The 22,731-nt window shown below is 41.4% G+C and overlaps 2 protein-coding genes across 4 annotated transcripts in view; one reads left to right on the forward strand and one right to left on the reverse strand.

The window, feature by feature from the left end:
* The first annotated feature begins 5,616 nt into the window (after window positions 1-5,616).
* gpnmb (glycoprotein (transmembrane) nmb) lies at window positions 5,617-14,184 on the forward strand. Of its 2 annotated transcripts, none has more exons than XM_012874262.3 (12): window positions 5,617-5,850; window positions 7,894-8,049; window positions 8,142-8,303; window positions 9,006-9,179; window positions 9,277-9,438; window positions 9,526-9,849; window positions 11,204-11,263; window positions 11,429-11,632; window positions 11,758-11,863; window positions 12,472-12,692; window positions 12,814-12,904; window positions 13,993-14,184. In XM_012874262.3, exons 1-12 carry the CDS (start codon window positions 5,778-5,780, stop codon window positions 14,144-14,146), a joined length of 1,887 nt encoding a protein of 628 aa, XP_012729716.2. In that variant the 5' UTR covers window positions 5,617-5,777; the 3' UTR covers window positions 14,147-14,184. The 2 variants fall into 2 exon arrangements, with proteins under 2 accessions (XP_012729716.2, XP_012729717.2); XM_012874263.3 differs by having other exon boundaries at window positions 8,142-8,282.
* Window positions 14,185-16,388: 2,204 nt separating this feature from the next.
* The window catches only part of igf2bp3 (insulin-like growth factor 2 mRNA binding protein 3), a 29,719-nt gene continuing 23,376 nt past the window's right edge, over window positions 16,389-22,731 (reverse strand). For both annotated transcript variants that reach the window (XM_021322398.2, XM_012874249.3), the window contains 5 exons: window positions 21,539-21,658; window positions 21,378-21,452; window positions 21,092-21,223; window positions 20,877-20,990; window positions 16,389-19,302 (listed from right to left, as the gene is read on the reverse strand). In XM_021322398.2, coding sequence (XP_021178073.2) covers window positions 19,177-19,302; window positions 20,877-20,990; window positions 21,092-21,223; window positions 21,378-21,452; window positions 21,539-21,658 — 567 coding nt within the window. In that variant the 3' untranslated portion in view covers window positions 16,389-19,176. The remainder of the gene's footprint in view (window positions 19,303-20,876; window positions 20,991-21,091; window positions 21,224-21,377; window positions 21,453-21,538; window positions 21,659-22,731) is intronic.

Below are 22,731 nucleotides of genomic sequence, written 5' to 3' on the forward strand. Positions count from 1 at the left end.
TCTCCTCTGACCAGAGCATCTTCTTTGACATGCTGCCTGTGTCCCATACAGAGCTTTTGACAAAATGTAAAGAAATCTTGTTTTTGTTTTTTGGGCTTTATTTCAGCAAACTGCTGTCTTCTTGCCACTCTTCTTTATAAAGGTACATTGCACTAGATTAATAGCTATTCCATCAAGATTATCCCACCTGAGCTGTGGATCTCTGAAACTCCCCCAGAGAAACCATGGGGTGCTTGACTGCTTCCTATGATTAGTACTATTTTATTAGGTGGATGGCCATTTATTGGTAGGGATTAATTTTTTGATGATGGATTGAACAGTGCTGACTGGGATGGTGTTTGACAACCTAACTCTTTTTTCAGACCTCCCCCTGACTTTGTTCCTCATGACCAACAGCAGCTGGTCCTCTTGTAAGGATTTGCACGGAGCCACCATGAATTCCCAGTCCGCTGGCTGGAGGGGTTGCTGGCCAGGAGGACCAAGTTTTTGAAGATTCTGGACTTGGTTAAATAGCTCAGACAGCCCATTTAAAACTAAAGCGAGACCGTGGAGCAGCAGCCAGAGGCAGTGCATCCTCCTTCTTCCCCCGGCACATCCTCCTCCTGACAGCCTTCATGTCAGCCTTGGATTTGAGCATGCTTTAGGTTGACTGGGTATTGAAAAATTGAAAAGGATGTTCCTCAGAGCAATGGATCAAACTCACATCAGAGCATCAGCTTCATGTGAGACCTTTTAGCCATCTTTGAGGGGTAAATTGCATTATACCCCACGCTCTGTAGCTGAAGTCTGTTATCTCCATTCTGCTATGGAACCCAGTGGCTGCCTTCACGCTGTCTTTTCTTCACTTTTCTACATCTTCCTAATTAGGTTTTCTTTTGTTTTTTTACTGCTGTCATAACACATTCTTCCTCTGTCTGACTGTATTAAAATAATAATTTAGAATGCATGCAGAGCATGGACCCAGGACACGCTGGAGGGACTATGTTTCTCGGCTGGCCTGGGAACGCTTTGGGATTCCTCCTGAGGAGCTGGCCCAAGAAGAACGTCTGGGCCTCCCTACTGAAGCTGCTGCCCCCGCGACCCAACCCCGGATAAGCGGAAGAGAATGGATGGATGGATGGATGGATGGATGGATGGATGGATGGATGGATGGATGGATGGATGGATGGATGGATGGAGAGTCAAAAGCTAAACCTGCATGGATCAACATAACTTGTGTAGAATAACATGGCTATCTAGCTCAGAATGTTTCCTCCGCCGAGGAACAGAATTTGGTGTTATTTTATTATATATATATATATATATATATATATATATATATATATATATATATATATATATATAACTCATTTGTCAAAAATAGCATGATCTGAAAATTCTGAGAGTTATAAAATGAGTCTCTTGCATTTTCTAGATAAAATATTGAGATCGTTGCGATTGTGTGAGCACACAAAGACACAGCTGTGCGGGGTGCCTCTGGCTAGGTGGGAAGAGTAGTTGTCTTGTGATCCAAAAGCTGTGGGTTCAGTTCCAGCTTCCTCCTGCCACGTGTCAATGTGCAATGACAATGCACTTAACCCAAAGCCTCTTACTGATCCCCGTCTCAGCATGTGCGTGTTTGTGAGTTTGATTTCATGACTGTGGCTCAAGTGTAAAGCTATTTGATTGTTCAGAGTGAATAGAAAAGCTTTAGAAAATAATTAGTTAATTTACATGTTTGTCAATTTTCACCCATTGTCTGTACCTGCTTATCCACACAAGGTTGGGTTAGGGAGGTAATGGGATTGGAGTCTGGGAGGAAGCCAAGGATTTGGACACATGCAGGACTTTCTTGCTGCCAGGCAATAGTGCCTTCAACTAGCCTATATTTTCGATTTCCAATATTTAATCATGTTGTATATGCATACATTGGTCGTGGATTTAATGTTATGCCATTTAAATGGTGTCCAAATGTACCTGAAACATACTTTCCCAAATGAGCATGCCATGTTTGGTTATTTGGGACAAGACAATGCTCTATAAATGCCAACATTTTTTTTTTAGAAAAGGTCCTTTAAAATCTCTAAAATAATTGTTAAACTTATTTATACCACACAAGACTGACAACAGGATCTAACAGCAATGAGGTGATGAAGCGATAAAGTAAGTCAGACTGAAGTTCCAGCCTTGGATATCTTGTCTTGGCTGGGGACGGTCTCTTTCTCTGAAATGGAAACAATAGGGTTTTAAAAGTCCTGGTATCTGTTTTCCTTTACACCCATTTAATATAAGACGGCATGTTTTACAAATGTCTCTCATGATCAACGCCTGATGACATCACAATGGTTGTAATAGCACAATTATGATGCAACCGGGATGCATTCAAGTGAATGGTCATGTGAAATGACATTGCATTTCAACGAAACACCACAAGTATTATCAGTGACTTGTGGCCTAACCTCAAAGAAAACGCAAAAACTTTTCCCTCAGACTCAGAGAGATGCAATGGGACCTTCTGTGAACTCTCAGCGCCGACTCAAAGAGAGACAGAAGTAGAAGCAAACTAGATCTCCCTTATATGTATTTTGCCTGATCCACTTTGTAAAACTTTGGTTGTGTAATTGTATTCTTCAGTTTGCCTTTTCATACAATCTCAACTGTGGTAGCGACAGAACCCAGAATATCCTAAATATCCTATAGATCACCGTCTAGTACTGTTTGCGTTGCAGTTCTGAATTACATAGAAAAGAAACACCAAACAAGCTGTTCAGAGCTGCAGTTGTTTTGTTTTTGGGTTGTTGTTTTTTTAGGTGATACAACATAATTAAGATTTCTTATTGATTTATCTTAAGCTCTTTTCTGCTTCTGGACCCACCCAGCCCTAAAGGGCCAACGTCCTTTTTTCTTTTCCTCTCCAAATTCTCCCTTCAAAGTTAGTCCAGGTATTGAGAATGCCAACATATGTGTTTAGATATCAGAAAACGACAGAGAGGCATTGAGATGGTTTTGTTTAAGTTAGATTTTCAGTCAGCTGATAATCCTCATAACATTTTTTGTCTCTCCCCTCCACAGTTTTCCTTCAAGTAGTCAGTATCATCAGTTCAGTTGAGCCCTGCAGTTTCAGGTCCTGTTGTAGTTTCTACCCTCTGTAATGGGCTAATTCTTGATTCTTTAAGCGACTTGTTCTAATGCAGTCAATTTTAACTTAAGTGTCAACATTGTGACACAAATTATCGTCTGTATCTATGAGATTGATCAGTTTTTATGGGAATGCTGAGACTTGGATGCATAAATTGACTCCAGTACCTTTCTCGACTGAATGGTGAATCGTTTTGGAAACATTATCATTATTTCCTGCATTTGCTTTACCTAATGATGTGATCAGAGCCGGCCCAATATCGCATGAGGGGCTAAGCAGAGTTGAATGTGACGGGCACACTTCCAGATAAGCCCATAAACCGTGACAGAGCTATACTGTCATCCCTGATATGTTTTCCATACATTTTTGGCCTTCTGGATTTAACTCAGACTGTTTTGCAAATGACTAATGAGTCAGCAAACATTTCTATCAGACACTTAAAATGATATTTCTATCATTTTAAAACGCAACCATAAGCCGCCAGCTTTATTCAATAGCATCAGCTCTGTTGTTAAACCTCGTTTCTCAGGGGAAAATGTGAGAACTTGAAATTTCTCTGTTAACAAGGTTTGTGGTAGCTGGACACACCGGTTACCATAAAGAGTAAACGTAATGTGTTCCTTTCTACCTCTGCTTATTTATTTAATTTTTTACTTGCATAACTCCTTTCACACGGGTCTCTTGAGGGACACCTGTTGGTCCAGAGCAGCTGCTTTGTAAAATTTTGCCTAAAATCAAGTCTGGGTTTGCGAATCTGACAGATGATTAGTTAAAAAATTTGCTTTAATGTGTGAGTGAACTGTAAAGATAATAAAGGGAGCAATTCACAAGGCCTTAATAGCGAAATGTTAGACAGGAAAGCAAAAGGACAATACATTTAGCAAGAAAAACAAAGACTAGTTCAATGATGAAAAAGTACTGTAATTTTTTTATTTTATTTTTTTTACTTTTCTATGTCTTTGTCGTGTTTCTTTGTTTGCTTCCACCCTTAATAAACGCAATGTTACCAATTAAATCAGCGTCTAAGGACATACAGGTGGAGCATCTGCGCAGGGGTTCCGCCCTCTACTGGTCAAAGTCAGCATTGCTGTTCGCGTTCAAAGCTGCATTTCAATACACTTAATGTCAAAGTCCTGGTTTCAGCTGACGCTTTCAGACCTCTACTTGAAGTCTCTGCTTAATTAGTGTGGTCTGCAGTGGTCTCATAGGGAATAAAAGAAGACGAAATGTCCTTTTATGTTTTTTTTTAATCATTATGATTCTCATATGCATTGCAGTTGATGAAATTGTAATCACATTTCCCTTTTTATCATCTTGACTTACTCTGACATTCTAAATAAGAGATAAGCCTGCTTGTTTCATGTCAGAATTGTCAGTTTCATACAGAATTTTTTTTATATAGTGGAAAGGTTTAGATTTACTTCCATCGATTTACTGAAATCAAATGAACAATCATAATAATTAGTTCCAGTGTCATAACAGTAGCCGAATACATTTTACAGTTTAAGTGCTGATATTTACCTGCGTGTCACTCTGTTTGGATTCTATCGGCATTGCAAACACGAAAACTATTAATTTCAGTAAAGGAGCGATCATCTGTTCACTTATTCAGTTGTCTGTAAATCACTTCTTCTTTTTTCCCCCTCTTGGATGAAAGGTTTTGGTTGCATGACTGCGCAGAACGCACTGCTGACTTCTGCGCCGACATTTAAGGCTCAGCTCGCGCTTCGGGAAGAGCTTTTGACACCGTTTCCAAACCTGCTTGTGACTCCAGAGGGTTGCGGGGAAATTGTAATCACATGTTGGATGGTGATGAGCAAGAACGAACGCGCACCGCGCCGGGTATCATGCCTCTTCCTTCTGCTTTTTGGGGGGGGGGGGGGGGATAGGACGCAACTGAGGGGTGCGTGAGACCAAACAGCTCCACGCGACAAAAAAAAAAGAGAAAAAAAAGTTTCAACTAATTAAGTCATATGTTTTGATGTATCAGATGCCCACTCTAACGAAATTATTAGATATTAGATTATTAGTTTGTTTTTTTGGGTGAGAGGAGGAACAGTTATGTTTTTTTTTTTATTTCCGATTCAAATCACATTTGTTCCGCACATTCTTAAGTCTATTTGATATTTGTGTCTCCAAATAAATTCAATCAAAGCAAATAAAACATTCACACAAGAGCACGGATGGTATAATGGTTCATTATTTTTCCAAATGGGTCGTTCAGATACCGAGAAAATAAGCTAGAATTTAAAAAAGAAATTACTCAATAATAACCCCCCAAATAAAATCATCAGTAAATAATCATAATGGCGTCTACTTTTTTCTATATAAACGGATTTCTCCAATAGTTTATTGTGTTAAAAGGTGAGTGTAAAAGAGGGAAATGAGCATGCGCGTTTCTCTCTCGAGTGTCCTTGCTTCCGCAGTGGGTCATAATGAGTGATGAGATGCGCCTTATTAGGAAGCATCACATGTTTTAGGCGCTCAGCGGTGCCCAATAAATTAGAGGAGATCCCTGCAGACAGGCTGGAAGAAAGTGCCGAACGAGGAGAGGGAACCACGAGCTGGGTCGTTCTTGTCAGAAACTGTTTTCCGCGGGTTGTAAATCTGTGTTTTTGGCATTGGAAATTCTGTTTGTCTCTCATCTGGACCGGCGGACATGGCAATCCTGCAATATTTGTGTCTCCTGGCTTACTGCGCCTGCTGTGTTCACGAAGCTGATGGGCGAAAAAGTAAGTTTGAACTTTTATCCTGTTTCATAAAAGGAAAAATAAATAGTTTGAACAAAAATAATTTTGGTTGCTTTGAATGTCGTCTTTCAACTATTACCAGATGACCCAGCCCGTAGTTTCCATAATAGCTGTCCTGTGTTGCGCTCTCCGCAGGCAGTCCCATGAAACTAATTAGGGCGCATTTCTGAGCTCCAGGTCTGATCAAAGTGTCATCAACGCTCAATATAGTTTCATATCTACAAGGAAAATATTCAATTTTTAGGGGGGGAAATCGGTCACGTTATTCAAACTCTCACACACAATACCGCGTTTTCGGTTAAACATGCAAACAAATTAAAAGTATAGCGCTCTTGGTTCGATTGCAGTACAGATTGGGATGGTTGGTCCGCACCCACGTCTGCTTCCTCGCAGATACTCCTGCAGATACTCAATTTATTTTCTCCTGTAATCAGATTAGATTGATGGAATGTGTTGTTTTCGTCTTCCCTCCACCCAGTTCTGACATTTAAAATGCGCCACCAAGGCTGAATGGAGAGTGAGTCGATTTATAAACGATTAACAGGACCGGGTTATTTGTTTTCAAATGGGAATTAGCCTGTGATATAAAACCCGAACCAAAACGCATTTTTTTAAACAAGTAAAGTAGTCTTTAGCCTACTAACCTTCATGTCAATTTATTGGCAGAACAAAATCAGAATAAGTCAAATCAAATAAGAAAAAAAATCTTAGAATGTGGCTAACTTAATTTGGATGTGCTGCTTTAAAAAAAAAAACAGTTTTCATTCTTAGAAAGAGACTCAAGTTTTTACATTGAACTGTGTGAACAACATGTTGCATCACAACCACAAGCTTCTATATATATATATATATATATTTTACTTGATAGTCCGGCCCAAGGTAGTTTATAATTGTGAACCTGAAGCAGTTTTCACATTTAAGAAATAAATTCAAAAGTTTACAATAAGTAAAAATGTATATTGATAGGACAGAAATCATATTGAGCGATCTTGATAATTATCAGCAAATTCAAAAAATATATTTTAAGTGCAGCCTTGACCATTTTATGCTGTTGCTTAGCTACCTATTTGTAGATACAGAACACACAAACACTGAATTTAAATTGAATCCTTTATTCAACCAACTTTTTACCAAAACTGCAGGTTTTAAATAGAAAGAAAAAAAAGAATGCGTGCTTTGAACTCTTTGAAGGGGAAGGAGCTTGGTTCCTGGGTCTGTGTTTGTGATTGGTTGGGACGATGTAATGACTGTAATATGAACCTACATGACAGGCTAGAATGGAAAAGGAAGAAAAACTGATATTCTATTGAACTTTTTATTGAACCTTTTTTTTTCTATCATCGATATAAGTCTATCGATCGTTATATATTGATATTGAATTATCGTCCAGCCCTAGTTTGCAACACATTTGCTGTCAACTTCCATTACTCCGAGGACCCTGAATTGAAATCTACTGCCTTTAGAAGACAGCCAATCAGTAAACAGAGTCCACCTATGTGTAGTTCAATCTCAGGATAAATCCAGCGGTTCTGTGAAGGCCTCACACGTTTATCGGACAACATTAAAGAACAAAGAGCATCAAGAAAATTAAAGAAACACAGCAGACAGGTCAGGTGGAAAGTTGTTGTTTTTTTAAGGCAGGACTTAAAAATGCTGTTGACAGTTCTTCTCTGTCCAATCTGACCTTGTTTGAGCTATTTTGTTTGGGCAACAAAAAAAATCAGTTTGTAAATGTGTGAAGCTGGTAGAAATATACATTAGTAAGTAGAAGGCGCTTCTATAGTATTGACTACAGATCGCTGAATACAGATGCACACCATGCTTTTCATCGTGTACTATTTTGTGTTGGTAGCTTATATTACCAAAAAATCTCAATAAACACGTTAAAGTTTGAAATTGCATTGTGACAGAATAGGTCTAAGGGTTGTGAATGCTTTTACAAGACACTGTGTGTACAAATGTTGCTTGAATTTGCTCTTTTATTCACACCACTCCTGTTCTGTCTTTTTTTTTCTCCTCTTCTAGCGTATGGGTCTGTTTTCCCCCACAAGCATTCATTAGCTGGCAAATTTCCATTTCCAATCCCGACCATCCCTGGGTGGGAGCCTGACACCAATCCATGGGATGATTATCTCTACCCACCAATGAACTCAAAGCCAGGGGAGCTCATGCGACACCGAGGTGAATAGTTTTTTTCTGTGTGTCTTTTTAACTCTATAAATGTCTGCAGATAATTACTCAGTCATTCACCAGTGATGTGCACCTCTCTGCAGGTAAACCAAAGGTCCGCCTGACCAGCGACAGCCCAGCTCTCAATGGCTCGTGTATAACCTTTACTGCAAAGATTGAGTATCCTCCGTGTCAGAAGGAAGACGCCAACGGGGACCTTGTCTGGGATGAGCACTGCGAGGATGGTACGGAGCTGGAGGCCTCAGGTGCTGCCAGGAAGCCAGGCCAGGGCATAAATGGCTCGTAACACGTCCATGACACAGAAAAATTAACCAGTTTGGAAAAATCACAAAGCTATGATACTTGTTTTGTATTTGTCTTCACCATTCAGGCATAATGTGCGGACCAAAGACAATAAATAACACAATTAAGTTCAAAGACTGGATGGAAAACCTTTGGCTGTTTTTTCCCTCTGCGGGTATTTGAGGGAAATAACTTCAAATCAACCTGCTCTATTTAGCACCAAAACATTAGTTTGGCTCTAAAAAATGGCAACAAGAAGCCAAATTTCCCACAGCTGAACGTTGATGTTGATCTAAGGATTTCCATCTACATTCTAGAGTCAGAGTCCCCAGCTTCATCGGCTCCAGTGTGCCATTTGTCTCTCTACTGACAGACAAAAGCAAAAAGACTTAATAGGTCATTTCTGTCAGAAACAACCTCTCAAATCCATTGGACCTGCAGCTAAAATAATACACAAATAGGGGTTTGCTTTCACATAAAAAGAAAAATCCATTTCATCAACTTATGCAGGACAGAACTGGCTGAACAAACTGAAAATATTAGTTTTAACCTTTTTGTATAATTCATCCCTTCTTCTTTAATAGTAAAATCCCCTCAATCTAATTCACATATGCCCACACTAACAATGTTATCTAATGTATGCTGATGCTTTTGCCTTTGGACAGCCAACGGACAGCTTCGCTCAGGCTATGTGTACAACTGGACTTCTTGGCTGGACGATTATGGCTTCGGAAAGTGCACGGACACAACGAGATGCAACGTGTTCCCTGACAGGAAGCCCTTCCCGCAGAGCAACGACTGGCGGCGCAAAAGCTACGTCTACGTTTGGCACACAATGGGTGAGCATGGGAAATCTGCGGACCAGCAACCACAGCGACAGTCAAAACCAGATCTGGAGTTCCTCCTTTTTTTTTTTCTTTTTTTTTGTCTCTGCAGGCCAGTATTATGAAACATGCGATGGCTCGTCTTCAAGCGTGACCATCAACACCACTGGTATCCCGCTGGGGGCAGAAGTCATGGAGGTGATGGTCTACAGGAAGCGTGAGCGCAGGAAGTACAGCCCCCTCTCCAGTGATAACGCCGTCTTCCTGGTCACAGGTGGAGACACAGTCACAGGTTCAACTATCAGACAGAACACAATCAAAAAGTAAATAATAATAATGCCTGCCTCCCACACGCCCTCAGATAAGATCCCACTGGCAGTGGACATCTCCCAGAAGTCTGCCGTCAACAAGTCGGCCAGTGTTTTCGTCCGTGGAGAGGAGATAGTCTTCAAGGTCCAGCTCCACGACCCCAGCGGCTACCTGAAGACGGCGGCTTCGGTGGACTACATCTGGGACTTCAGAGACGGCAACCAGGTGGTGACACACCGCGAGGTCACCACGCACGCCTACAGCACACTGGGGACGATGAACGTGAAGCTGGTGGTGGAGGCTGCGTTTCCTGCCGAGTGCCCGCCCGCTTCCGCCACTCCGACTCCGAGGCGCCCCACGTCGCCGCCTCTCACAGGTACGCAACCGAGACGGCCACGGGTGAAAGGGCACGTTTAAAAGCATCCTGGGTGAAAGTTTTTTTTTTTTTTTCAACAAACACAGTTGGTTCTGGTCACTAATGAGGTTTATTTACAGCCTTAGATGATGGCTCTTGGTAGCGATTAAATTCCAGGTCTGAACAAAAATCTGTAGTATGAGACTCTTTACAGCCCTGCAGTTGGCCCGGTTAGGGTTAAGACTGAAAAACAAGACAAAGTCTGAGAACATACAATGTAATGGTTGACAAGTTCCAGCTTGGATGTCTTTTTTTTTTTTTAAGTAGGCCAAAAACTATTTCTATAACCTTTTTTTACACACAGACTCTAAATCAAACTAAATGTTTCCTTTATTTTCCTCTGTTTGGATTGATAAGACTGCTAAGCAAGAGGTTTAGGTACAGATTATTTTTTTTATATAACTTTAAAATTCTAAGGGCTTATGTATGTTTCCTTAATATTTGCCAAAATTGTCTTGACATGTATGACATGGGGTAAATACTTTAGGTATCTTGGCTTCCATAAGTTTGTCAGAACTGGGGTAGCTGAGTAATATTTGTAGGCCAACCCTCCACCTTGTCTATTAGAGCTAAGGGTCATTAATGAATAATTAATTATCTATCTGGATGACACGCTTGTCCACAGCTTTGACTTCCATGCTGATGTCTTGAGATGTTGCTTCAACATTTCCGCAGACACTTCAATTTTAGTTTCATCAGATGAACGTGGCACCATTAGCCATCTGAAAATTGTGATCACGAATGAACCAAACTTCTCCATAATTCTCTTCCTGACATCTTGGCAGTTTTTTTTCTTTTTTCTTTCTGTTATTATTATTTTATTGTTTCCTTAAAATAAATATACAGTTCTGCTTCAATTTAACTCAAAGGTCATGAAAAAAAGGTCTTTGATTATCCTTGGATCTCCCAAATGGAAATAATATCGCTAGTCATAGCTTACCTTAAACACGATGCGTTCAGTTTGGTTTGTTGTCAGAGAGAAAGGGAAAAACAAAAAGGGTTTTGCGTCTTTTTGTACAGCGTAATATTTGGTTAAAACTCTAGTTCTTACAACCCGAAAATCAAAGTATTCTGGATCACCCCAAGGCACCAACAATGATGAAGCAAACTGTTTTGGGCTAGGCTTGCCGGCTCTCACTGTCCCAAAACCACCTTCTTCATTGCTGACAACGTTCTGGTGACCCTGAACAATAATGTGAAATCAAGGATTTAATTAGGTGCTGAGAGGTTTAACCGCAGTGCTAACCTCTGGTGGAACACCAAATCCTATAATACAATGTAACAACGTATTTTACACCCGGGTCTTCTCTGTCAGAGGCTCCCACATCCCCTCCGGCTACCCCGGCTGTCACAACCAGGATCAAGACAACACTGGGTGAGTCTCCTTGTTGCTTTAAGATCAGTTTATCAGCGGTCTCGAACTCAAATCCTTCGAGAGCCGGTGTCCTGCAACCGGAGGGGAGCCTCGGCGACTGGAGTTGGAGTTTGAGGCCGCTGGTTTAAATGCTTTTATCCGTCCTTTATCTCCTTCCTGTTCCAGCGCCACCCAAGCCCAGCCAGTCTGTTAATTCCTCCACCTGGCCTGCTGCGACGACTGGGTTACCCACAACGGAGCCGCTTCCTCCCACTGCTGCCACCAGATCCAGCCCCACCACGTCGCCATGGCTGCGAAGCAGGGGCCTCGACAGCAACGAGTGTTTCCGTTACGCCTACGGGACCTTCTCGGGCAACATCACCATAGTCGGTAGGAGGAAAGCACAGAAAGTAGCATTACCTACATCATAAACTTTGGAGCAAAGGTTTCATTTCTTTCTGACACTCATTCATTGAAGCCATAAAACCACACGACCTCTCTTCCGTTCCACACAGAGCCAAAGCACCCACTAAGGGATCGGCTAAGTAGTCGCATCGTGGACGTGTCGGCTGCCAGGGAGACCGACACCGGCGTCAGCTTCCTGGTGAAATGTCTGGGCAGGTGAGCGTTCTGTTCTTTTACTTCAAACATAAAAAAAAAAAAACTTTTCGCTATCATTTATGAAATATTCCACATGGGCAGCTGGGCTGACAATTATATCCTCAATATTAAGATGTGATTCAACTCTACATTTGATTTTTGAGACCATTTAGATTGATGGTGAACAATCGGCAAATATGACGATGCTGAGGGGACCAGTCATGTTACATCTACTGGGGTGTAACAGAGTCCAAATCTTCACAGTTTGATTTTTGCGACATTGTGGGTCTGTAAAAAGCAACAAGGGAGACAGGACAACCAAACCTGATGTCTTTGTCAGTTTAATGTTGAGTAAAAGCTTTATGAGATTACAGCTTGTGAGACTGTTGAATCAGGAAAATCAATGCAGCAGAGACCCTGGAGAAAGCCAGAGTTGGGTTCTGGGAGAATAAAACACCAGCAGGTCGGCTCGCACAATATGGTGAAGACATGTCGGATTATACTCTCCGAAGCAAAAGAAGAAAACTGAGAATAAAATTTGGATTTGAAATCCAGGATTAGGTAATAAAAAAAAAGTTTGAAAAAGCATCTAGGACCCACATACCTTTGGCGTTATCTCTCCTTCTCAGCATCCCCACCTCAGCCTGCACCATTGTGTCGGACCCCAGCTGCACTCAGGTGCGCAACATCATGTGTGACGATGTGCCGCCGTCATCCAAGTGCGAGGTGCGGCTGCAGCGAAGGTTTCTGGAACCCGGCACCTACTGTGTGAACATCACCCTGGAGAACTCCAGCAGCATGGCGCTCGCCAGCACCACCATCACCATCAGCAAGTCCCAGGATCCACCCGGTTGGTTGGAAAAGGGCTTTAGAAAATAAAAAAAAGTTATGATGGCTTCAGGTATTTTATTTAATTATAAATCCATATAGCCAATGAAAAGTGTCTCTCTGGCCTTGTTTGTGTGTCCCAGCGCCTAAAACCCCAGACACTGCCCGGGTGGTTGTTACTTCAAGTGCCGTGCTGGTGGCAGTCTTTGCATTCATTGCCTACATGATCTACCGGTGAGTGTGTCGCATTTACACAATTATTCTCACGGTGCGTCCTGTGAATTTACGATAAAAAACAACATACAGCAATAATTCCCAGCAAAATGTGTGTAGGGCTATGGTTGGATTTGTGGTACAAGGACCATTGGTGATATCTATTATTTGGAAGGGGGATGTAACCCTACGACCCGTGAAAACAGAGCTAAGAAAAACATTAATAGCTCAAACGATGAGTTGATCAAGGCTCACCCGAAACGTTTCAACACGGACCGGCGGCCAAGACGATTTTTACAGCTGCCAGTATAAACTGAAGGGGTTTGCGGCAAACCAGGAACAAGTGCCGTGGTCCTCACTACTCTATTCCTCGCGTTCTGTATACATTCGCAGTCGGAACCTACTTCAGTGAGATTTGCTATTGGCAACACAACCTGATAATAATATAAATCTTTCTATTTCTAAACAATGTGGCCACAACACTTACTGAATGAGCTTCTATAAAAAAAAAGTTCAAACACCAACTTTTGTATGTCAGCCGTATCAGATTTTGAATCCTGACTTCAGAGGACCTCTATTTTTTTTTTTAAACTGAAACCTGCTCATTTTAACATAGTAAAAACACTTTATTAAATGCTATGTTCAATTACTCTTATATCCCAGATGGATAAGTATTTATTTTTCTGTATATTAAACTGCAAAAACTTGCATGGTTACACAGGTGTTTGCTCTTTCGCCTTGCTGCAACAAGGTCCTGGGCTTTAATCCCTGCTGAGGCCTTTTGGCAGGGAATTGACATCTTTCTTAGCATGCACACATTTTGTGTGGATGCTCTAGTCCCCTCCCACAGTGCTAAAACATGCATGCTGGGATGACTGATAAAAAAAAGCCATTAGCTGTGAGATTGGGCCTCCTCTAAGTCTTTGTGATGGGCTTGTGACCTGTCGAGATTGCACATAAAAATGGGCACCAGCAGCCCTGCACAGGTCAAGCAGGTACAGAAGATGAGCCCACTGGTGTGAGTGAAGCTTTCCAGTGCAAAAAGAAGAGAGAGAGTAAAGAATCATGGCCCCATCTAATCATTTATTTTCCTTTAATTTCCTTTTTAGGCGCCATAAGGTCTACCGGCCCATCCGAAGGTCGCCGGTTGAGGATGCCCGCGCACATTCTGGTGCTGCGGGTCCCATGGTTCGCCTGAGGGAGGCGCTCTTCCCCTCAAGCGAGGAGAGCTGCCACCTGCTGACTGAGAGACACCCTTTGTAGGGTTTGGAGGAGCTGCATCAAATAAGCTTGTGCTTTAATTGATAAGCGATAATCTGTGTCTTTTTATTTTAAAGCAAAGGCAATTGATACTAATAGCAACATGTCTTCATTTAGATCGTTTAGTGTGTCGCCTTCAGCCGAAACCTACCGCTACTCGGCTCAGTGGAGAGGATTTATTGAAAAGGTTGATTAACTTGGTGCTGCTGTACTCATTTTAATGCCTGCTTGGAAGGAAGGAAGGAAGGAAGGAAGGAAGGAGTTTCAATGAGCCATGTTGGTGCCTTTGAATAAAATGACATTTCAGCATGAAGGATGTTTACATCTTTTCCCTAAAACTCCTTTAAAACTTTACAAGTTTTTTCCCTACTATTAATCATCTAAACTTTAAAATGTGCATCCTGAGTGATTGAAAAACATAAAATAAAGTTGTCTAACCCCCTCGCCTCCTCAATGTTTGCTTTTATGCACATATTGTGTCCGTGACGTGTAAAGTCTGCGCTCTGCTAAAGGATTTCCCAGTCTGCTGAACCAAATAGTTGAAAGGTGTCGTCCAGTGTTTGCAGAGAGCGCATGGGAGAACGTGAGGAGAAAAATGCCGGTTCCTGACACGGCGCTGCATGTTTTAATGAGACAGGTGAAGGGCTGGTTGATCCTTTATGTGATGCAGGCAAAGCGCAGTTCAGAAAATGTCCAGACATTGTTATATATGAGCGGCGACAGTGGCGCAGGAGTTAGTCCTGCAATTGGTGGGTTGTCGGTTCAATCCCCCGTTCTGAAAAATAAATTATTTTTTTTTAGCTTTTTTACAAAATAAACTAAGTATGAATCATCATACTGATTATTTTTGTTATACATGCTGACTTGTATTAAACTGATTGTAAAAAAAATAATAATTATCATAGGGTATATGAAATATTAGTCTGTTAGTATATCGTTTGCTGGGAAAGTTTTGACTTTTTAGCAAAAGTCTGACCTGCAGTTGTGCGCATCTGTCCAACAATTACAGATTACACTAATTAATTGCAATCTTATTACAAAAGACAACAGTAGCAGGCAGTATCTGAGAAGACTCAAGCAATACCTCATGTCTACACATGAAAGGGTAGTTAACGCGTTTACCAACTCAAAGCAGGGTTCCTATTCGTTTTCCTGACATCCAGGATATTTGAGTATGAAAGACCTGCATTGAGGCGGTATGCTTCAAAGGTCATCAAATAATGCTAAGGTTAAAGAGTAATCACTGGGTTTGTCTCCTTAAGATCTTTATTTGATAAGCATTCATTCATCTGAGGGTTCTTATATAAAATTGCACCTATGTTGCACATTTAAGATAAAGGATTTAAATATACATCAGTAAAAGAAAATTTTGGATTTGTATTTTTTTCAAGGACAAATGGAAAACATTTTTTCCAAAAGAGACTTTCCTGACTATAAGAGGAACTGGATTTCTGTCATGAACAAGAGTACACAGACAATGGCAACCCAAGCAGGCGATAAAATATCCAAGGAATCCAACCTTATGCATAAGAGCCAGCGTCTATCTCCAATTATCTTCGTCTCTTGATTAGCATTTATGTGGACGGTGACCCTGAAACCAAAAGTGATGATGTTTCCCCATTAAGTAATGTCTCAATTAAGGAAAATGCTATTTGATGACTAATGGAGTTTGGTCTCCAAGAGATGGAGATATGGGACAGCCCACAGTTAGAGAACCTCAACATCTCTGCATGGAGGTTGCCTCTAATGATGAGCTCCATTTTTCTACTGATGAAAATTTCACTGCCTCCACCAAAAGCATTTGGCCCCAAAATAAACACTGTTTAACCAAGTAGTCGATTTTCCTATGAGGCCCCATTTAATAAGAAATAAGGTAACCACTGGTATAAGATTAATAACCATAAAGCATCCAAACCAAAAAAACACAACTTTCCTTTCCCCAATTTTGGAAAACCCACCAAGCCATCTTGTTCTTTTAGGAACAAACCACAGCTGAAGTTTGGCTATTTTTTTTTATTATTATTATTTAAGTCTGACCATTAGTTTTCAAATATGATCCAAGACAAAAGCATTTTATATTTTACCAACTGTTAGCAACTTAGGGTTTAAAAAACAATGGAAAGCAGCAATTTTATAATTAGGATTTGAAATAATTTTGCAGACTTAATGAAGGCAACTCCTCTAAACACAAAGACCAGATTGTCTCAGGCTGATCTGGGGAAAAGAAAAACACATTTCAATTGTATATTTTTTATTACTTTTTATTCAGAGGCATTTGACAAGTGGAGCTGTGTGCTTGTGGGGAGGTGACGGGGCACAAGTATGGTTGCAGAGAGGGGGAGAAGGGAACATCATGCTGAAGATCACTTTTTCAAAAAAAAAAAAAAAAAAAAACAGATTCAGTCTCTTTAAATTTGTCCCATACCAAAAAAGAAAAACTGTTCCACATTACACAGTCAAGAAATGCTAACTGAAAAATGCTGTTAAATCAGCGAGTGAGTGTAGCATCTGTGAAAGACAAAAAAGGGACTTGCATTTTCTTGTCTTCAAGTCTTATAAATCTGAAAGATGAAAAAACAAAAACAATCAGGTCCTTTGTTTTTTTTTGTATTGGACTGAAGGCAAAAAAAATTGATTTTCTTACAGAAAAAGTTAGAAATAGTTTGAATACATGTAAGCCACACCACCAAAAATAGAAAGCAGAAAGGAATAACCATTGAGGATTTCAATAAAGCCAAAAGGAGTATATATAAACACTGTCAAAAGAAAACATTTCTATCACTTTCCATAATTCTCAAGTCTACAGAGTTCATGATTTTAAATTTTCATTTCTTTACCAGGGAGGTGGACAAAAGTGTGTAGGTGAAGGGGGGGGGGGGGGTTGGGTTTCTAACAAATGGAAGAATGCCTCTAATTCAAATATGCGTCTAAAGAGGTAGATCAAAAACAAACTGGATCAGGGGAGGGTGAGTATCAGGAGGATCATCTTAAGGATCGTTTGTGCCCCTCAGTTAAGCGTGGTGTCAGGAGGGCGCGCCCAGGTAGAAACAAGTGTTCGGGGTACTGAGGTATTGGTGCGCGCTGGCGCTCAGTGGGGGCGGGGCGAGGCGTCCAGAGCCACAGCAACTTCCTCCCCCCACCCCACCCCCCCACCCCCTCAGCTGAGGTAGACTGCGTTCTACTGTGGAAGCATGGATACACTAGCACTTTTACCACAATCGATATATTTACATTCGGCATGGAAACAAAGGAAATAAAATGACTACGTTTTGGATCTTTGCTTCCCGTCCGAGTCAGGGATCATTCACAATTATGTGCGACTAAACTTGTTTTCCCCTGGATGAGCTACCAAAAAAAAAATTTTTTAAAAATTGGAAAAAAAAGAATTGCTTTCCTAAAAATGTAAAGTATGAACACAAAAAAAAAAAAATGCATCCATCTGTGCCACTCGCCCTACTCTCGCCATGCACAGGAGGATATGAATGACCAGATGGCTACGTCACTATGGCAGAGTTTAGACCTTACCAGGACAGCATGATCAAGTACGGCGGCAGATGACCCAGAAATAAAAAAAACGGACCAAAAAGGGTGAAAAAAAAAAAAAAGGGAAGAAAAAGATGCTGACCACAGCTACGGGGAGGACCCATCACAGTTTGAGCTGCAGCATTAAGACTGCAGCCCCCATAGGAAGGCAAAAAAAAGAAGTTGACATTAAAACTACCAACAAAACCCCAAACTAAATGGCATTGCTGCAAGCATGTACGGTTGGCATCATTTGCACGCGTTTAGTTGTTCTGCACTTGTTTTTGTTGTCAAGATGGTGGACCCTCGGGGTTGGGTGGGGGAACTGAGGCAATACTTTTCTCTATATACTTCGTCAGCCGCCAGCTGAGGTGGGGAGGGGGGGGCGCCAACTCTTGCTCCGAGGCCGGTATGTACAAATAAACTTTATGCGCGAGGGAGGAGGGGGAGGGGGGTCATCTCTGTTCACACATCCACATGTACAATGCCGCCTAAAGCACCAGAGTTGAAGGCAAGGTCAGTTGGCAGCTGACCTGAAGATTTTAAATTTTCTTAAAAAAATAAAAATGTTCAAAGACTATCAGCTTTATAAAGTATACAAAATACCACAAAAGCAAAATAAAAAGAAAGGAACTTTTTTTTTCTCCATATAATCTTTTTTTTCTCTCTCTCTCTTCTGAGGTACTAGATCCTGAGGTAGTTAAACAAAATGCATATTAAATTGATTTTCCAGGGCAGCAGCAGCAGTTTGGCACCCTTTTCCCCAAAAGGGTCAGTCGCAGCGCTGCCCATTCCTCTAAATATATATATTTATATATATTTATATATCGATTTATTCATATAAGTCTATCTATAAAATGCATCCGAATTTTCTTTTAAAAATGCCACTGTCATTCCAAGGGCAGGACGCCTAATGTAATCCATCCTCACAGGGGGTCCTTGTCCTAAACAAGAATTTTCCCGCTAAATGTGGCCCACCCAGCCAGAGCCAACCCTCCCCCAAATAAACCTCTGTTGGTCCGACCAGGACCGAGCAATGCCTTTTTTCCTTTCCACGGAAAAACTCGTGAGAAAGTTGTAACCCATTAAGAGACTAAACAACCTAAACATCTTTAAAGGTACCACACCATGGGGAGATATGGGGGGATTCTTTGTGGTTTTAGTGTAAAACAAACTAAAAAAGGAAAAAAAAAAAAAGAAAAAAAAAAAACTACACCCGGGGGGTGGGGGAGATCAAATGGAGGGCATGTGATGTTGGGAGCCCACTGTAGTACATTCTCACAGCAGATGCAGAGAGGTGAAGTGGGTGGAGCTTCAGGTGTCAGGTCTCATCACCCACACTTTAAAAACTCATCAAGTTATTCAGGGAGGGGTGGATGTTTGGTTCCGCTGACCTGACCCCTGAGATGTGCATTAGGATCCACTGTCATTTTCCTTCCCCCTCTGAGCTTTTCTGCATCTGTCCGTCTTTCAAGTTTCCTGACCGATCCAGTCGCCGTTATTCTGGACCTTTATTTCCTGCGTGGCATCGGAGGCTGGGCTCCCGATGGAGGCTTGGGCTGCTGCTGCTGCTGTTGTTGCTGCTGCTGCTGCCTCCTCACCTGAGCCAGAATCTCCTGAATCTTCCTCTGGGCCAACTAAAAAAAGATGAAAGATTAATAACAAAACATGTCATTAAAATCCTAGATTAATTTGTATATATTACTCCGTCTACAGTCCCTCACAGATAAATGTGTAATCACTCTAAAACTTGTATTTCTAAGAAGAGACAAGTCTAATTCTACAAATTAGCCTGCTGGTAGCCAGTTCTTTCAGGCCACATTAAGCTGCTAAACCTGATTAACAGGAACACGGCCTCAAAAGGAGATCCTTCAGTTGAAACAATGTAAAGATTAAACTCCTTTAGGAATGTAAATAAACAGAATAGCAAATATTTGTTCTCAGTCTAAAATCCAAAGCTCAAACTAACTTGGAAGTTTGTATGAAGGTAACATCTTGGTAGACAATGCTTTGCAGTACAAAACAGCAAAAATAAAGACAAGCAAGGTTCATCGTTTTCAAAATGCAGGAAGTCAGCTTTAGAAAAAAAAAAGAAAACTCAAATTATATCACCATTAATAGAAAGAAAACGGTGAGTGAGTGGCTAAAAGCGAAGCGTAACTCTCCATTCATCAAGGATAAGGCTGGTCTGTGAGTTTGGTGCATTCCCAGTAAAACAGAAAATCCTTATAGGCATTGATATTTTGCAAGTGCCTTGCACATAAAAAGGAGTCAGGCATAAAGATAGTCAATGCAGAAGTTAACATTTAGGCACATTTCCGCCTCTGGACCATGTTACACTAATGGAAATGATGTTTGGCTTTTTGAACAGTTTTCCAGAGTCAAAACTACATGGCAGGTTTTAAATCCAGTGGGCTGAGATATCCAGATTGTCTGTATTAGCAGCAGTGTTTGCCATCAGTTAAATAGAGTCAGACCATTACCACCTTCCGCCTCTTTAAGCTTCACCTAATTGGGAAATTCAGAGAAACCTCATGATCACAAGTACAGTAGGCTGTAGGGATTTCAGCATCATTAAAAAAATAAAATAAAAATTCTGAGGAAAAAAAACTAAACAAACTTTGCTACAACGATAAGGGATGATTGCAGAACAGACGGGTCAAATGTGTAATAAAACCTAAACTTTGGCCCAACTGTGGGTCCTGAGGAGACTAATTTTACAGATATCTTTGGAGGTTGCACACTAAACCAAGAAGAATGAAAATCAGGCGATCTAAAAAATTGTTTCACATGCAGCATGAAAAACTAGAGACAAACCAGTGCAAGACTGAAGTAAAGCTGGCCTGGCTTTGGTGTTATTCTATGGAGGGGACTACCTGAGGGGAATAATTTGAGACCCTCTTGAATAAAACTAATAGTTTTGCTGCCTCCAAGCTGTTTTATTCAAATCAACTCGTTTTACTAGAGCATATCGTTTGTACATCCATTTCAGCAGTTGGATTTGGGTCGGACGGTTAAAGAAAATTAAATCCTGGTTAGGTCCAGTTTATTGTTCCTTTGAAAACATGCTACAGATGTTAAACTACTAAATTAGCACGTTGGACCAACACACTCTTGTAATTGGTCACAATCGTCTTGGAACAGTTCCTTTAATGCCAGGGGAAATAGTTGCACATCTTGAATTTATGCCTCCATGCTTTCCATAACCCACCTGGCACGCGAAGAAGTGTCCACTGATCTTCACTATGACCTGGTCGTTCTCATCAGGCGTCTGGTCCCTGGGCACCACCACTTCTGCACAGGTCAGGTTCTGCAGCTCGTTCACCTTGAGTCACAGTAAGACGAGATCATTACCGGCGCACCACTCTGGGACAGTTCGTTGTTGTAAACATCTGGATGGGAGCCATTTATAAAAGCAACAGTTACCGTTTTTCCACCTTTCCCAATGACACGTCCAGCAGCAAACGAGGGAACTTTGATGTGAGCTTCTAGCTTTACCTCCTCCTTCGGCCCGAAGAAGTTCTCTTCTTTAAGCTTGCCAAAGATACGACACTGAGCCTGGAGCCAGAAAGAGCCATGTGGAGATTACCTAAACTGTAATTACCAATTTCAACATTTGTCCTATCTAACTGAGGCGTGTTATATGCTTAGAGCTTTTAACGAGCGAGAGATGCAGCTAATAAAGTGTACAGCAGGTGTGAAGGTTCAGCACCTTAAACTGAGCTTCTGGTGGCCCAACAATGATGACCATCCTGTGCTTGGCATCCATTCCTTCTGCTGGAGCAATCTGAAACCAGGTAAAATGCTGCATTAAACACCTAGAGTCATCGTTACGACCAGACTTCACATCATTTCTGAACTAAAGTTCCTCACCTTGATGGAGGCTCCAGCAAAGTGTGACAGCTGTTTGATGTGTTGACCCTGTTTTCCAATGATGGCCCCCACAGCAAGCGCAGGGATGAACAGGTGAACCGTCTCAGACTCCGGCTGACCCTGCGGAGCAAAGACAGGGTTACGAATGTGACCAGAAGACTCAACAGAACCAACGGGTCGAGGCGGATAGGGGAATCAAGCAGAAGCTGCTCTGTTCTTTAAGAGTTGAACGTGGATACGGAAAATCAGCCGCTGATCAGGAAGCATCCATCCAGAAGGAAGAAAAATTACTACTGGGAATCTGTAAACTGCTGGTTTCAGGCCGATTTCTAAAGAACAGTTTCACACTGATCAGGTGAGTGTGAAAAACGTGTAGGGGAAGCAATTAGTCCAAGATTAAAGCCACAGTATGATTTTCCAGACATGTTAGTGAAAGCTTACATATTAAAAGGAAAAGGGACGATTGGAATCCAGACAGGAAGTTCACTTCTAAATGCACTCAATGAAAAGGTTTGGGCTACCCACATGAAGAGGCCTCTGGTTTCTGATGTGTTGCTGATGTACAGAAAACTTTTAGGAAACTCTGAATCTACAAGCTTTGTTGGTGCCTTGGTGTTGCTTCCATTTATGTTCCGAGATGCAAATTCTTGCATAAATATTCACACTTCTTGAATATTTACAGTTTAATGTTACAACCAAGAGCTTCAGTGCATTTAAGGGAGAGTGTTGGCCTTGTGGTTGGGGAAGCCCACATGCATCCTGGAGAGGTCCCCGGATTGAATCCCACAGACTGCTACTGAGTTCCTGAGCAAGACATTTACCCCCAAAAATGGTCCCTGGCTGCAACCCACTGCTCCCTAATCCTCCCAGTTTATATGGATTTCATGTGATAAGTACAAAAAAAAGAAACGATTGTTTTCAAACTTTTAAAAATCTTAAAGGTGGTTTGTATTTGTGAAAAATGGTGAACAACAAGCATCAATAAGGAACTATGAGCACAGAAGGTCAGGGTTACAGTTTTGCAGATGTTTAACCAAGGCTAAGGTGTGTCTGGGCATTTCTCAAAGCACAAATTGATCCTTAATCCAAATAGGAAATGGTACAGCATCCACCAACCCTACCAAGCTGTCACCCTAAAAGGCAGGCCAGATGAGGAGAGCATCAGTTAGCCCCGCGGCTCATTGCAACTCTGG

This window comes from Fundulus heteroclitus, chromosome 13, assembly GCF_011125445.2.
Source record: "Fundulus heteroclitus isolate FHET01 chromosome 13, MU-UCD_Fhet_4.1, whole genome shotgun sequence".
Lineage (NCBI taxonomy): Eukaryota > Metazoa > Chordata > Actinopteri > Cyprinodontiformes > Fundulidae > Fundulus > Fundulus heteroclitus.

Coding starts and splice junctions, on each gene's coding strand:
- gpnmb (XM_012874262.3), top strand. CDS start 5,778: ATGGCAATCCTGCAATATTTGTGTCTCCTGGCTTACTGCGCCTGCTGT. Junction 5,851..7,893: donor CGAAGCTGATGGGCGAAAAA/GTAAGTTTGAAC, acceptor CTCCTCTTCTAG/CGTATGGGTCTGTTTTCCCC. Junction 12,905..13,992: donor ATTGCCTACATGATCTACCG/GTGAGTGTGTCG, acceptor TTTCCTTTTTAG/GCGCCATAAGGTCTACCGGC.